This window comes from Antennarius striatus, chromosome 7 (genome assembly GCF_040054535.1).
Source record: "Antennarius striatus isolate MH-2024 chromosome 7, ASM4005453v1, whole genome shotgun sequence".
NCBI classification, from domain to species: domain Eukaryota; kingdom Metazoa; phylum Chordata; class Actinopteri; order Lophiiformes; family Antennariidae; genus Antennarius; species Antennarius striatus.
In genome coordinates this window covers 23,180,236-23,197,248 of record NC_090782.1, presented here as the reverse complement: position 1 = coordinate 23,197,248, position 17,013 = coordinate 23,180,236, and the positions used below count along the sequence as shown (strand labels likewise).

The 17,013-nt window shown below is 44.8% G+C and overlaps 1 protein-coding gene across 6 annotated transcripts in view; it reads right to left on the bottom strand.

Annotated features, from left to right (window-relative positions):
* sox2 (SRY-box transcription factor 2) overlaps nt 1–17,013 on the bottom strand; it is a 56,817-nt gene that overhangs the window by 18,396 nt on the left and 21,408 nt on the right. For 3 of the 6 annotated variants that reach the window (XR_011036767.1, XR_011036765.1, XR_011036766.1), the window contains exon 3: nt 13,689–13,987. Coding sequence is in view for 1 of the 6 variants with exons in the window: in XM_068320022.1 (XP_068176123.1) it covers nt 8,148–8,160; nt 9,286–10,250 (978 nt within the window). In the remaining 5 variants the exon portion in view is untranslated. Of the gene's footprint in view, nt 1–7,322; nt 7,389–8,082; nt 8,161–9,285; nt 11,632–13,688; nt 13,988–17,013 lie in introns of those variants that run through there. The other 3 variants (XM_068320022.1, XR_011036768.1, XR_011036769.1) reach the window with 3 other exon arrangements.

Here is a 17,013-nt window from a genome sequence, read left to right as displayed (position 1 = left end):
GTTATGATCAGGAAATCTTTTGAAATACGAGCTCAAGCCAAGTTCAAGTGGAGTTTAATCAATGTTTGCGTTGGAGCTTTGGGTCAATATTATAAGAATTCAATCGACAGCGTCTTAATCAAATATTTAATGATATATATGTATATATATGGGTATATATATGGTCTTTATGGGCTCTCACTCTCTCCCTCTCTGGGGAAACATCCTCCGGGACATGGGAGATCTTTAAGCTCAAATCTGGGCTGAAGTCAAATCTATCAGGTTTTAAAAACCAGAGTTTTCCTTACATTTAATTTAAAGATGGTTTTTATTCCTCATATTTCCATTCCTTCTATAAATTGTGCATCATGATCATTTAACCTCCAGTCGCCAGCAGGGTATTAGTTGTTTATTGTTGTTTATTGTTGTGGAGATGATGAATGGAAGCTACCAACATGAAACTGGACCGACCCCACCGGACCGACTGTTCCGGACTGACTGTTCCAGGAACAGAGCCACAGATTTACCACACAGTCGGTACAGAAGTCTTATCCTTTTTCTCTACAGCAGGAATTCAATTTCCCACAGGGGAAAATAGGATTTCCAGTAATAAAGTTAAAATCTTATCAAGTCTAGCCTAACCTGATCTAATCTAATCTGAGATTATGTTGTGTTTTAATGGTTTATACCTGCACCTGAGATTCATTGTGTTCTACTGATTTTTTTTTTTTTTAGATGATTTAGGCCGTTAATTGTTAAATTTATGCAGGGGAAAGTAGAAAACTCAGTCTCCAGTGCTCAGATTGGCCTCGTCTGAGGGAGGGAGACACAAGTCCTGTCAACAACATGTCTGCCTGTAACTGTCCCGTCTGATTATCTCTCCCAGTCGTGCCCCGAGGGGACACCCCCACTGAAAGAGGCCACTCTTCCACCCACAACAGCCTCTGTCAGAGAGGGAGACCTCAGAGTCACCAACCCCAGCCTGAGAGCCCCTGATGCAATCCCTGGAAATCCACACCAGCCGGTCGCCGCGATGATCGGGAGCGAGCTTCTGACCGCTTCTCCGCACGAAACGTGGAAAAGTGTTTCAGACTGAGAACATCTCGTGTTGTAGAGTCAGTATAAAACCAATGCCAAACACAAACCGATGCACACGGAGCTGAAATGAGTTCTATTCCCATTTCCAATGAGAGATATAATCTGAGGCGTCTGATTTCATTAGAACACATTCTTAGGATTTAATCCGGCTGATGATTAATGCCAACAAATCGATCAGATGGAAGCTTTTATGATATTAAATGGATCAAAATTAAGCAAACACCCAACTGTTGAAGCCACTACTACTGATACCAGCAGTTCTGATTTATGAAGCTTATTTGATCAAAGGAACCAATCAGACGCTTGAATGGTCGGATACGCAGATATGACGATTCCCCATCGGGGGAAGCGATCCGAGGTGATCTGTTGTAACTAGGGTCTACGTTCATCTGCATGTGTCGCTGATATTTAGAGGGTGCTTTCAACAGGAGACGGGAGGAGGAGACGTCGTCTGGAGGACGTCCCAGGTGATGAATGTTCAGCCTGCGATCGCCTGACGACGGGATGAGGTGACGTCACCACACCTTTGATCAATATCTCTGCAAACACTTTGTCATGTAAAGCCGGCCTGATGAGCGCTTAACACCTCGTCCAGGGCCCCACCGCCCAGAATGCATTGCAAAAGGTAGACTGATGAATGAAAGTCGTCAACGCTTTTTAACATTTTATCACCAGAAAATTACTGGTTGGAGACGGAAAAAACAGGTGGTGTTTAAAAAAACAATTGAATCTGTTTTTGAATCACAAGTTGTAAAACTATCGGAGATAAAATCTGGAATCGTATGTTAAAAGGCGCAGCGGTGTAAAAAATGTAGTAGAATATTGGCTAAATGTTGTTAAGTTAACTTTATGTGAAATAAAAAACTAGTTTTTTAACTGAAAGCCAGTGAAATCAGAGCCGATCATTTAAAAAAGAAATTAATTCTCACTTTAATTCTTCATTTGACGTCCAGAATGACTCATAACTTAGTATTAATAGTGTTAATAGTACCGACTTACTGAAAAGTCAGCAAAAACGACATATTTTTGTTGTTGTGTATCCTTATTTTTTAAAGCTTCTGTTATTGTGACACACTCAGCAGTGGGCGGAGTCAGGGGGGGTCAAGCCGGGGTCAACAGAACCTCCTCCCTGATCCGTGCTTTCACTTCACCAGAGAGGAGTTTGGGTAAAAAAAAAAAAAAAAGTCTTAAGAATTACAACACGGTCCACATGTGGTTCTGATGGACCGACGCGTCCAACGTCTCCACCAACATTCAGAGACACCCCCCCCCAACACACACACACACACACACACGTTAACGGTTTACTGATCAGACGGTTCTGTTGGAGTCCGTTTAGACAGTAGAACCTCAGGTCGATCAATATCAAATCAACGTGACCGCGATCCGGCTAAGTACAAACGTGCCCCTCCCTGACAGAGGTGTTGTTGATGTTGTTTGTGTTGTTGTTTGTGTTGTTGTTGTCTGTGCAGTCCGATGTTAACACTTAGACACTAATTTTTCCAGAGCTTCAGAAACATCACCCCCACACCCCCCCCTTTCAGGTAACTTGTTCCTACAGAACACCTTTAATCCTGGTCTTTATTGTTTATTTATTTGTTTACTGTGTTTGTTTGTGTAAACACCGACAGACTAAACCTCTCCCGTTACTTTTTCTCCGTTAAATCTGGACGTCTGAGATTCTAAAATGGGACAACCTTCAGCCCGTTAAATGTGAGCAGAGTTGTTGGTCAACAGTTGGGTTGGGGGGCCATGCAGGGGGGGGTAGGGGTTTACTGGGAACAATGGCCTGTGCTGTTGTCGCTGGAGAGAGAGAGAAAGAGTCAGGCTGATGACAGAGTGAAAGAGGTTAGTGTCTATGCTGGGAAATGAGACCAGAGGGGGGCTGGGTGGGGGGGTGGAGTGGGTGTGGGGGGGGGCTCCTGTGTCTGTTGGCTCGTTAATGATGATTCAGTCCCATCAGCTCCCCGGCCTCTCTATCAAGGAACCTCTGAACGCCTCACGGCCGTCGTGACGTCATTAGACCCGTGATAGTCAATCTGTTGCTTCAGGGCGCCCCCCCCCCACCCCCACCCCCACCCCTCTGATCACGTTCAATAACGATGTGCGGAAATCGATATTTAAAACAGGAATCGTGAATATTCCTCATAAGAATCAATTAAATTGATTATTTCGTTTCTCGAAAGTTCATAAAAAAGTTAAAATAATTTTTTGAAAACTTTTTTGTGGAACTAAAAACTTTCAGGTCCGTTAGTTCTACAGGCAGAAAGCCCGAGGGGGGCGTTTGTCACCCGGGCGGATGCGCCCGGGGGGTGGGGGTGGGGGGGGAGCAGCTGAAGCCACAAAAGATGCGCAAAAAATAAGTAAATAAAATATGAAAAATCTGAAATTCGCGCGTTTTTTTTATTTTCTGCCACCAGCAATGATTTTGTGTCTCTATTCTGTGGCTAACGGGCCTGGGGGAGGGTAATCTTTTTTTTTAACACATCTTTTCCCGCCAGGCTTCGATCAATACAGATCGAATAAATTCACACTTCCGGTATCGGCGATCCTGTTGGATCGATATTCCAGACCCCAAACACCCAGAAGGGCCTGAAACTAATCTCTTCTCTTTGTTGGTACCAGCTTTGCATATTAAACCTCCTCTAACCCCCCCCCATCCCCCTCCCCTCCCTCCCCAGGCCAGAGGAGGAGATCAGGCCTCCAAATATCCGGACAACAAAGGCCCAGCAGACCGAGAAACCACTTTCACCAGTGGCTCCGTGGGACGGGGCCCATCCATCCGGGGACCTGTTGCTCCGGCGCGGAGTTGGAGATAAATAACAATAAAAATAAAAATAAATAAATTTAAAAAAAAGTAAAAATAAATAAAATCTAATATTTCAGTTTCCCTCCCCCCTGCTTGGAACGGACCTCCTCCACCAGAACCGTTTGGTCCCCTGAACTAACGCGCAGCGAAGCGTTTGACGCTATTAAATAATAAAGAGACGCTGATCTATGTGGGGGGGGGGGCGCAATTAGCGCCTCGTTCTTCTGTCATTATTCTTGTGCATTAACTCCAATCACTTATATGCGATGCTCACGTTCACGGTTTTACAGGGTTTGTCCACAGCAGCGTGAAGACGGTCGTCAGAACTATTTAAAGGGAATTAAAACTATAAATGTAGTTCATGACACAAGACGCGCAAAACAAGTAAATATTAAGTGTAAAGAGCGGAAGTCATAATCGACACGAAAAGCAGCCTGAAATGTGATGACATGTATTTTTTCCACTCGTATTATGATGGATAATAATCATTTGAGTTAGGAATGTTTTATTCTAATGTTTTATTTGAACAGCCGCCGGTGTGACGTCACTGCGGGTCGGTTGGAGCGCTGGGCTGTAGGGTGTCCCTGAGCGGCCACAGTAACAGGCCTCATATTGTTGTTTGTCGGCTCTTGTCAGACAAAAATCTACCCCCTTCCTCCCCCATGCCCCCCCCCCCCGTCTCTTGGACTTTATGCTAATCTTTAGAGTGAAACAGACGCAGGTTTCTGAGGCCTGAGGACTCTGGCTGTGTCAATAAAGTTTTTTTTATTTCCAGGACTTATCCCGTGTTGTTCTTCATCAGTCCTCCTCTGTAACTTTATTTAATGGTTATAACTATTTTTAATTAATTCGGATATTTGCTGGGAAATAAAAACCGAGTAAAAACCAGGAAGTTGTTTTCAGGCCTTAGAGCCAATCAGAGCTGAGGAAAGATTTTTTTTAAAAAAAATGACTGATTTAAAAAGACATTTTTGAAGCACATAGAGATGAAGCATTTTAGAGGGAGGGATGGGGGGAGGGAGATGATGATGATGAGGAGGAGGAAGGGGAATATGGGTGGTGGGGGTGGTAGGGGGGGGGTCGTGGAGGCTTCTGAATGCAGGCCGAGAGAGTGGCGAGGCTGCTGGCATGCTGGTCCGAGTCAGTGTGTGGTCCCATTCAAAGGGGGGGGGGGGGGTTGGGGAGGGGGCAGAGAGAGAGAGGGGTGAGAGAGAGAGAGAGACACCGCCCGCTTCCCTTCTCTGCACCTGCGATAGATCAGCAGGCTACTGGCTGCCATTCAGTCCCTACACAAACACACACACACACACACACACACACACACACACACACACACACACACACACACACACTGCTCTGACAGTTTTTGCTTTGCAGCTTTTTCTCTGACAGCCGTCTGGAAATAAAACTTATGGGTCGCGGACAGACCAAACTGGAGCGTTCCATTTTGTTTCCTGGTTCTCCATCCAGTCACTTTACATAAATGATCATCAAACATCTGCATTAACGATGGGACTGGTGTGAGTCAAAGGAGGATCCTTTACTACAACGTTAAATTGATGGATTTTATATTGTTTAAACTTACTAAAAGTTGGTCTGAATCCTGACCTTCATATTTGGACATCAAGGAGAAAAATCAACGAAAAATGTAAAAATGAGACGCAATAATTCAGGAGGATAAAAGAGAAAAACACCGTTTGCATCCGGTCGGACGGAACCGATCGAACCGGATCGATAATCGATCAAACTGCTGCAGATGACGCGAGAAAACCAACCGAAAGACGCAGAAGCACCGGACCGGTTCACGCGTGGATGACGTCACGCCCTTCCCCCTGATTACCCACAACGTGTTGAAAAGAGAAAGTGGCCCCTTCAGGATTACACACCACTCCGGTCCTGTGTGTGTGTGTGTGTGTGTGTGTGTGGGGGGGGGTCATTTGACCTAATTTGAAATATCATATAATCTCAACAACAAACAGGATTTGGGACGCGGCCCGACTGAACCGTGGGTCTGACACCCGCGTTTTCTCATTGTAGACAAATAATGTGTTTATTTTTTAAATGTATTTGTTGGATCAAACAATGAAACGTATTAAAAGATGATTTTTTTTATTATTAGTACGTAGAATAAAACGCCTTTCACGGAATAAAATCTAACGCATCAGTGTTTGTGATGAAGTCCGCGCCCACGCAGACGCGCACGTCAGGTTATCAGAGATAACATCAGGGGGGGGGCTTTTTTTTTTAAAGGAGGGGCAAAAAAAAAAGAAAAGAGACGCAGAGGCTCGCGCTTACCACCTGTTGCAGTCCAAATACCCTCGAGCCGCGACAGCCACTCTGCACGCGAGCAGCAGAAGGGGACACGGGTGGGTGGGTGGGTGGACGGACGGATGGGTGCACGGATGGGTGGCAGAGATGAAGAGGAACACCTTTACCTCCACCGGGCCTCCCGGCTTCTCCCCACGTCTCGCTAAAACAAAACACCAAAAACACACACACACACACACACACACACACACACACACACACACACACACACACACACACACACACACACACACACACACAAACAACACACACCTGGCCGTTCGCGCGCTTCGCGCTTCTCTTGTGAGAAATCGACCGCGGCCTTCCTGCGAGTTTTATTCTAATGAGGTAATAGCAGAAAATGTCACGGTGGATTCCACCCCCCCCCCCACACCCCCGTCTCCACGCATCATCACCGTGCGCGGTGTAACATTTTAGACACTTGATAACCGGGTATCACCGTCAGCGCCTTTATTTAATGTTTGAACAGGAGCGCCACGGACCTTAAAGCGCTCCTGAGATTAAATCACATTTTGGCGCACAGGGGCCAAATGCGGGCTAATATTTTTCTACCGAGATAGCGCGATATCAGTGTTTTCAGAGCGAACATTTACCCTGTCCGCGCTGGTGGCCTCACTCAAGGAACTATTTTATAAAGGCGCGTTTTGAGGCGTTAAATAAAACAGAAACACTCGCGCGTAAAACAGGTTTTTACGCGCGTCACAAAAACGCACAACTTTTTGGTTTCTATAGGAGTCATCCATCTGAAAAATAAATTCTTTTACATCGTTTTTAAAAACGCAAAGCTCAACTGGAAAAAAAACCCCCAGTGCATAATAGACTAATCGTTCGGTGGGGGCCTTTGGGGGCCTCCAGGGGCCCCAGCGGCATCTATGGGAGGGAAAAATGAGCCTTTAACGCACAGACTCGACCGACCTTTTAAAACACTTTGTTTATCACCGGTGTTCTCTGTTATTACAACCAATTCATCTGCACGGATCAATAATTAATGGAGCAACCAACGATCCCTTGACCTCTGAAGGTCCGACTGGGAGAGGGGGGGCGGTGGTACGGGTGAGCGGGGGCGGGGGGATAAATACTGAGGGGCCTCTTCAAATATTCATCTACCGGTTAATGTGAGCTCAGCTCCCCCGGGACCGAGCCGGCAAAAACACAACAGCGCTAATCTACCTCACTGTACACACACACACACACACGCACCCGCACACACACACCAGATTTACAACCGTTAGTTAAATTCAGCAAGCAGGCAGCTCATTATAAGGATTATTATCATATATGGAGGGGCGGCAGCCGGCCCGGCAGAGACACGCATGGGGGGGCATTTCTGAAACCGGTTCCGGAGTGGGTGTGGGGTGATGCTGGAATCGAGAGCCCGAACCATGAGAACCAAAGTGGGAACAGCAGGACAGTTCATTTCAGACTGTCTGAAATCGATGGATAATTATTAAATATTTCTAATAATTAACCTTAATTGCAAAGATAAATGAATATTTCTTCTGATTGTGTGGGGAAAAAAAGAAGAAGAATCGACCAAAGTAAAAACAATTTGTTCGATAATCAAACACCAGGAGCCTGAGGTGAGGAGATGATGTTATTGGAAAGTATGTCAAATAAATCAAAGCTTTTGTTATCAGTCATGTGTCATTAGAAATAATAATAATTAAACACCAGTGACAGAAATCCACCCGTCGGTTTACATTAAATACGAAACGACTGAATTAATCCTCAGATTGATTATTCCATCCCCCCTCATTTCCTCGTTCCATTCAGAAACAGGCCCCAAATAATAATCAGACGGTAAAACAATAAAGCATCATGTAAAGTTGAAAGGTTTTTATTATAGGAGGGGAGAAATGACTCTCTACCTGGGGACGGTGGAAAAATCCTCCCCGTTTTAGGAAACTTTAGCCGGATTGGGGGGAGGGGGGGTTCATCCGCTGGCACTAGAAAATATAGAAACGCAGTTGATGCACGAGCTGAATTATTATATAAGTTTTTAAAAAAAAGCTTTTATCTGAAGTGTGATGCTTTAAAAGATGTGATCAATATCAGCAGGATGACAACTCAAGCGTGATGGATGCATGCACTGAGAAATAAAAATCAAAACTCAAACAATTTCAAGTATCCAAATTTCCAAAATTTATTCATTTCAAACTGCATATTGAAAAAAAATATAGTCAGCTGAAATTGTAACTGTTATAAGGATGGTATTAGTTTCGGTATATATATATATATTTACATGGAGTGGTTGGCTTCTGCGAACAGGCCACAATTTTTAAAATACAACTACGGGAATGGATTTGGAAATAAAAACTTAAAATATCACAGTAAATATACAGAAATTGTACAAGTCAATTAGAAAATAAAGATCACAAGCTTCATACCTCTAACAGGTGAAAAGTGGGAGACGGAAATATAAATTAAAAACCTATATTTTATGAGAGGAAAAAAAGAAATCTTGTTTTTTTTTTTAAAAAAAAAAGAAAAATCAAAAAAATGTTTAGTATACTAATGACCTTAAATGAAAATTAAAACAGAATTACCTGCTTCGTTTTATGTCCCTTTTCTTTCCAGTGTTTGCTGTAATAAAAGGAGCATAGCTGATCGCCCCCCCACATAGAAAATTGCAGTTCTGCCACATCTTTTTTTATTTTTATTATTTTTTTTAGTATTTTCTGCAGAACTGGAGTTATATTTAAAAATTAAAAAATAAAAAAAGAAAGGAAAACCTCTTGCAGTTTAACAAACAATTTTCTGATTGTAATGTTTCTTTGATAAATACTGTACAAAAGGTGATTGCAATAATAAAACATTTGATTGCGACTCCCACTTTCTAAACTTCCAAACTTCATCCACCAGTGAATAGGGGGAGGGGGGGTCTCCTATGGTTCCTCTTAGAATAAAATGAAATAAAAAAAAAACACAAAAAAAAAGTCCTGTGTCATTTTCCTGGAGACTTCTATACAACTTTTCCCACCCCGAAATTTTTCTGTACAAAAATAGTCCGACGTTAATAGTCCACAGTTTCTCCTATAATAAAGTTCGCGCGTCTCTCCCGGTGCTCTTACATGTGTGTTAACGGCAGCGTGCCGTTGATCGTCGTCCCGGGCACGGTGCTCTGGTAATGCCCGGACATGTGTAGCCGGGTCTGGGCACTCTGCTCGCTGACCTCCGCCCCGGGGAGGTACATGCTGATCATGTCCCTCAGATCCCCGCTTTGGCAGCCCGGCGCGGCCCGGTGGGACGACGAGGTGACGACGGGCGGGCTGGAGCTGCTGGACTCGGACTTGACCACCGAGGAGGGCCCCATGGAGCCCAGGGCGGTCATCCCCGGCGTGGTCTGCTGGGAGTAGGACATGGAGTAGGTGGGGGAGCCGTTCATGTAGCTCTGGGAGCTGGTCATGGTGTTGTACTGCAGCGCGCTCATGTCGTAGCGGTGCATCGACTGCATCTGGCCCGGGTTGTGCGCGTTCAGCCCCGGGTGCTGGTAGCTCAGCTGCTCCTGCATCATGCCGTAGCCGCCGTTGGTCCAGCCGTTCATGTGCGCCGCGTAACTGTCCATCCGCTGGTTCACCCCGCCGCCCAGACCTGCCCCCACTCCCACACCGACCCCAGCGCCCATCCCGTTGCCTCCGGGGGCCAGCAGCCCACCAGGTAAGGTGTACTTGTCCTTTTTCATGAGGGTCTTGGTTTTCCGCCGGGGCCGGTATTTGTAATCCGGGTGCTCCTTCATGTGCAGGGCCCTCAGCCTCTTGGCTTCATCGATGAAGGGTCTCTTCTCGCTCTCCGACAGAAGTTTCCACTCCGCGCCTAGCCGCTTGCTTATCTCCGAGTTGTGCATTTTAGGATTCTCTTGCGCCATCTTCCTCCTCTGTCCCCGGGACCACACCATGAAGGCGTTCATGGGTCTCTTGACCCGCTCGGGGCTGTTTTTTTGATTGCCGCCGGCTCCGGACGTGTTGGTGTTGCCCGTGCCCCCCGTGTTGGTTTGGGGAGCCGGGGGCTTGAGTTCAGTCTCCATCATGTTATACATCAGGAACAGCTTTTTTTTTGAAGTTGGAGCTCCCGAAGCAGAAGAAAAAACAAACAGGAGCAGAACTCCACAAAGCCGGAGACAGGACGGTGAGGAGCGCAGGGGGGGAAAGTTACCTGTCGGTTTGTCGCTGCAACTTTTTCTCTAGGCTTTAAAAAAAAAAAAAAAAAAAAACAGCCAACAAGCCGCGTCTCCACGCACTCTCCTCTCCCTCTCTCTCTCCCACTCGGTGAGTGGTGTGTGTGTGTGTCTGTGTGAATTGCAAAGAGCCTTCTCCCTCGGTAGGTCCCCGCTATGTTGTGTCCACAAACTTCTTCCCGTCGACGCTCCGGGAAAAAGCGTCAACAAACTAGTTTTGCGCCTTCGGTGCGCCTGAGCCGTGACAACTCCAGATAGTTTTTGAACAAGTTAATAGACAACCATTCATGTGACGGGGGGCTGTCAGCGAATAAATGGCTTCGACCTGGCCAATCACAGCAGCCTGCTCCCCTGACACACCAATGAGAGATCAGGCTGAGGCCGTCATTAGCATAAACGGGCGGGGCCTGCTCTGCCCCCGGGACGCACGCAAAACGCACCACTCAGGCTGGTTCATAGGAGCCAATGGAAAGTACATATTTACTATTTCCAGACTCATGGAGACATCTCTCTGGGAATAAAAGCACAGACTGGCACTTTCTAAACATGATCCAGCGTTAGAAATATTTCACAGATTTTTATTTTAATAGAAAAAGAGGGAAAGATAAATCCTCAGAAATTAGAAAAGTCTCATCCGGCAATGTTTACGCGTAAAAGAGGAGGAAATAAAGTTTGAAAGATAAATATTTGAAATGTTCCAAAGCGAATCTTCCAAGTTGCGGTTTTAGTTCTATATTTTATCTAATTACGTGGCCAGAAAAAGAAAATCCAACTGCGCACATGCAGTCACTATAAAATAGGACTTTTTTTTTTTTAAAGTTACCTCTCAGGGATGGGATCGTTTCATGTTGGGAGGGGGGACGACCGTGTTAAGTCCCGGCTCGTGACGCTGGTGTTGTTCAAAATCAAAAAGACACTAATTCCCCCACTTACGCAGCGAATAAGAGAACAACACTTAAATAAACTTTGTTAGTTAACTCAAAGCGTTGAATGGCGGCGGTGTGTGTGTGAATGTGTGTGATGGACGGGTGTAGGGGGGTGGTTTTTTTTTAGCGTTGAAAAGAGGTAAGGTAATCCAAGATGTTTCCCCCGGTTGCCTTTGTTTGGTGAAGTTGAATGCCAACACACAGAAGGCAGACGGGGCTCATCTCGGCGCAAATAAGCGCGTTTTGTTTGGGATGTTGTCGCTACATCTGTCCGGACAAAGACCCAACTCCACTCCACTTCCACCGCCACAGAGCTGCTGTTGTTGTCGTGAGGTTGGGGGGGGCGCACACACACACACACACACACAAACACACACACACAGACACAAACACACGCACACACACAAGAGGGGAGGAGAAGTAAAGGTGAGGAATATTTTAAAGGTAGAGTGTGTTTGCACAAAAAGGCGCAAACTAGTTCTTATGAGCCTCGAACAAGCGAGACGCGGCCTCCACCTGCTTCACCTTTATTGATTATCGCATGTATCTGATTATTACGGATCGAAACCAGAGTTTGAAGATAAATAATTCCTTCAGATGGTTTTTAATGTCCAGTGTACAGTTTGATTTTTTAGTTGAGGAGCTCTTCTGCCACTTGTTTTGCTTTTTCTCTGCATTTCAATCCAAAGCGCCGGGAGTCCTGCTGCGTGACACCAGTGCCGCCTACTGGACAGAAATGGAACTACACGAAACTCCAAAAAGGAGGCAGAAGAGGAAGGATGGATGAAAGCTGCTTTCTCTCTGTTTTTGTTGTTGTTGTTGTTGTTTTTTTAGAAGTTCAGTTAAGAAATAATATTTCTATAAATATGTTCAATGCCCCGCAACAGCAAAATAACCGAGAACCATCTGAGACATTCAGTCACATTCACATTTTTTTCTGTCTGGATCTGCAAAAAAACCCAACAACAACCACACAATCCCAATAATTAGCCTAAAGATAGATCAAGTAGACACACCTGAAATAATTTCATTTATATGCGTGTCTCCAGATTAAATCATAATTGAAATTGAATAGATCAAGCTTTATTATTTTTGTTTTAGTCATTTGATAATGAATGGAGGAGCGGAGCCCCCAGTGCTCTCATTATGCCGGCCTCGGCAACCTTACATAAGATTCATCTTGTGCTTAATAGGCTGCGAGAGGCGACACATGCAGCTCGGTCCATTATAATGCAAGGTTGAAATGGGCCGCTCGGCTGCTATCTGCATCTGAGTGTGTTCCCCGCTACCTCTAATCTGCTTATGATAATAAAGGAACAGCGGGGCCCTGCAGCTCCCTGAAAGCGGGCCCCATCCAGCCGGGAATGGCCCTGCATCCACAATCATCCTGAATTAAAGCCGTTGTTTGACAAAAAAACAGGAGAAACTAGCAGGGCGGCTCCCTCAGACCACTTGTAACCCCCCATTCCCACCCACCTTCTATACTTTTTTGAAAGTACAATCGTTCGGACCATAATTTACAAGATCATAATATTTGTAGGATTTATATAAATTGTAAAATGAATAATTACATGGAAACAAAACGAAATTATTGTCTGCATATAAAATAAAATAAGCGTCAATATAAATGAAATGGGAATAAAGTCGTCTTTGCCTGCCACTAGGGGCCGTACCGGAGGCTGAGGACACGGCGGGGCGCCTTATCAATATGAAGTTATGATTAAAAAAAAAATTATGATTAAATATGTAGAAAAATACTAGAATAAAATGTTAATTTTTTAGGATACCGATAAGCCGTTTGACAGACGCCCCAGGCATAATACGTTAGAATTATATAGTTTCTTTAAAATAGATCCGGACAAATATTGATTTGAATTATCAATAAAAAATTTCAGATTATAATCGAAATATAAAATTGACAAGATGTTCAATATAATCGGCCACGATGAATAAATATATGAAGAATGAACAGAATTTAAAAGGAAATGCAGCAAAGCAAAAAAAAAAAAATTATTTTGAACATGTTAATAAAGGCGCATCATTTGAAATTAAAATGTGTTATTATATTATTAACACATAACAAATAATATAACGGTAGTTAATATGAATAAATAGAATCATTTTACATCAAGAATAAAATCATATGTGATGTGATTCTGTTTGCGTGGAGCAGAAAACCCAAAGCAGCCAACAACAGGCGGTGTCATTCCACAACACTGCGTGTTTTACATACACACCGACTCAAACACACATACTAACACACCACACACCGACAAACAAACACACACACACACACACTCACACACACTCTCTCACACACTAACACACACGCACACACACCGGGGCTTCTCCTCTCCAACGCACTCTAACTTACTGCCAGTCAGGGAGTTGTCTCCTCTCGTCTTGATTGACAGAAATAAAACAAGATGCAGCCTCGATCAGACTCCCCCCGTAGTTTCCTCTCGGTTTCCATCGAGGGGGTGGGAAGCCAAAGCGTCCGCTTGTCCGGGGACAGCCGGCCGCCAAACATCCGAGCGGCGCCGGCGCGCTCCGTTCCCTTCCCCCGTAGTCCGCCGCGGGTTGGATCCGCCAGCCGGCGCGCGTTGGCCGGCGTGCAGCCCCGCGGAGCCCCGCTGTCCGTGTGGAGCTCCTGCGCTCCTCTTTCCGCGAGTCCTGCAACAAGAAAAGCCGTTTATGGCGACACACAATGTGAAAAGGGGGCCGATTTAAAAAGGAGAAGAATGCAAGCAAGAACAACAAAAGTCAGTTATACCAAAGTCTATGCCTCTCCTCTCCTATCTTCCACCCCCTAGCTTAGCCCACATAATGAGCAGGAAAAAGCTTTATATTTTGTTCACTGGGTATTCACAGATAATTTGAAGCCATTGTTTCTGCCACAGATGGTTCTTTTTAATACAATAACGGTGCTCTTTGTGAATAGCGAGCCCACAATAAAAATCTAAAGCGTCCTCCTGAATAACCATTTTGTTCTCTCTTGTATAGGCCGAACAAAAGCGCCAGTGAGGTAATGGCCTGCCTTATTGAAAGCCTCAGAATGGGGATTTGATAAAGATTTTTTTTTTCACTCCTTTTTTTTCTTCTTCCTTTTGCACAAAGTACACGCAATGTCAAAGAGAAAGTGACACGGCATGAAAAAGAGAAAAGCTGGAGTGATTGCTTGCTTGCAGGTTGCAACAGTTATTCTTCTTCTTCTTCTTCTTCTTATTATTATTATTATTATTACGGTGATATTTCTTGACTGGTGAGAGCATACATTGGGTTCTACTACAGGTCAGGTGCAGGTGTGTTGTGGATTTTACAAAGGAGCTTTAATCCAGAATACATTATCCTCCAGAGGTCTGCTGTGGATTTATCACAGTCTCATAGTTTTGCATGAGGGCGAGTCGAGTTGAGCTTGATAGAATTAAGCATTCAGGGTGCATGCACACCCTTGATGTCTTGCAGAAACCTCCTTTTTCCAATTCTTTCCCCCTTTTTTTTTTTGCCCATGCAGAAAATACCGCGTGCCCTTACAGGAGTCGATAAGTCACTGTGAAATATCATAAATGCACGGGTGTTAATGGCAGACTAATGTAGCCTGCTAATGTTGAGAGGCATGCCTGCAGGTGTGTGCAGTCGACACGTATTAGCACCTCCAGGATGGATCCTGTAGCCGCGTGCAGGCGGCCTCCAGTCCGCCCACGCTTGATGTGATTTGTAATTAACTCATGGCTAATCAATAAAGCGTTTAACAGAGAGCACAATGGACACACAGGGGATGATCCTAAGCCAAACATATTGGATGTCACTGATCGTTACAAGGTGAGGACACCCTGTCTATCACAGGGGTGGGGGTGGAGGTGGGAGGGGGTGCAGCGGGAGAAGACAGGAGGCACAAGAGGAGGAGAGAAGGGCAGGGAGGCTAAAGATGGGATGAGGGCGGACAGGAGAGGTGAGGAGAGGAGAGAGGAATCTTATTTCAACTAATCTGGAGCAGTGAACACACACACACACACACACACACACACACACACACACACACACACACACACACGGAGTCGGTTTCCTTCTCCAGCCATTATCCTGGAACCCGGGATACAAGACCTTCTCATCTCGCATTAGCCTTTGCAACAAAGCAGGATGCAGGAAAGAAAATCGGGAACGCCTGGAGTGTTTGCTGAGCCAGTGGATGTCAGAGGAAAGAAAAAAATCTACAGGCTGTTAGAATGAAGAGAGAATGAATTTATTAGAAGGTGAGGAAATGTGAGCAGAGGTTCAAGTCCCAACCAGAGCAGCAGCAGCAGGACAAGTTTAAACCAGATCCCGTGTGTTTCTACTCATATAGAAAAAGACACAAAAACACTTGTGTGATCATGAAGGGATGCATTTATTGTCAGATTCAGTTGAGTTTGACTTGATGGGGTTCAAACCGCAGCTGATGTGCTTACACACATCTACACATCCCAATCAATCGATGAACTTGTGGTGGAATCCGATCCACAGTGAACGACCCACAGACAGAGAGGAAGTGATGGGTTTGAACACTGCAGCAAGAACAAGACTGGTGGAGAGAAAAGATATATACGTGTGAGGAGAAGAGAAAATCAGCGCAAGATGAAGATAAAACACTTAAAGGAGAGAGAGAGAGATCAGATCAATCTGATCGTATTGATCAGATTGATCAATAGACGGACAGACGGTCAGACAGACATCAGCAGCGACTTCAGGAGGCCGTCGTCACCACTCCATGCTAATGCACACACAGAATGTGTGTGTTATCACACACACGTGTTTACATGCAGACACACATGCACACATGTGAGCACCTGGGGGGGCGGGGCCTGTATCTGTATTGCGTGTTTTCTGGCAACTCGGCCTGACGGTGGGCTTTTCTCTCTTTGTGTAGCTCCATGTGTGTGTGTGTGTGTGTGTGTGTGTGTGTGTGATACAGAAACATTGACAAAAGAGGGGCCCTATTTCAGGAGACATAACAGATCACCTGTCAGTCATGTCGTGATCATCTTTGGTCCTTTTCAGGTTCACACAACATCACGAGGTGCCCCCCCCCATCTCAACCCCACACCTCAATCACCTCACCCGTCCATCCTGCCATTAAAGTACCATCTATAGTGTAAAATAAGTATTATAAGCACTTATTGAATAAAATAATTTTCATTCCCCCACCGATGTTTATGACATGTTTAGTATTAAACAGACTCATTTGGGGTATTGAAAGATGATTTTATAGAAAAAGTGTTCTTTTAAAGTTTATAAAAAGTGACGTAAGGTCTGAAAAACATCAAGTGTGATGCAAAATCCATCACAAACTAGTGTAAATGTAAACATTAGCAAAGTATAAGAGAAGAGAAGAGATAAGAGAAGATCTACTGATTATTGGGTCTTAATCAAACGACAGCAATAGAAATAAAGGAGCATGTCATGTTTTATTACAACCAAACATTTAATACTCCAATTTTGAGCTCCATCTCTATCACCTACAATAATGTGAACATCTGTGCCGTAGGTGACAGACCGTAGGTCACATGTGTTCATGCTCAGGTGACCTGATGATGCTAACCGCTAAAGCCCCAACGGCGTTTTACAATTTTAAGCCGGGACGGACAACTTTTGAAAACATTAAGACTGTGAAATGCTAGTGTGGACATAAATTTCCATATGTAAACAGCATTTTTATCTGC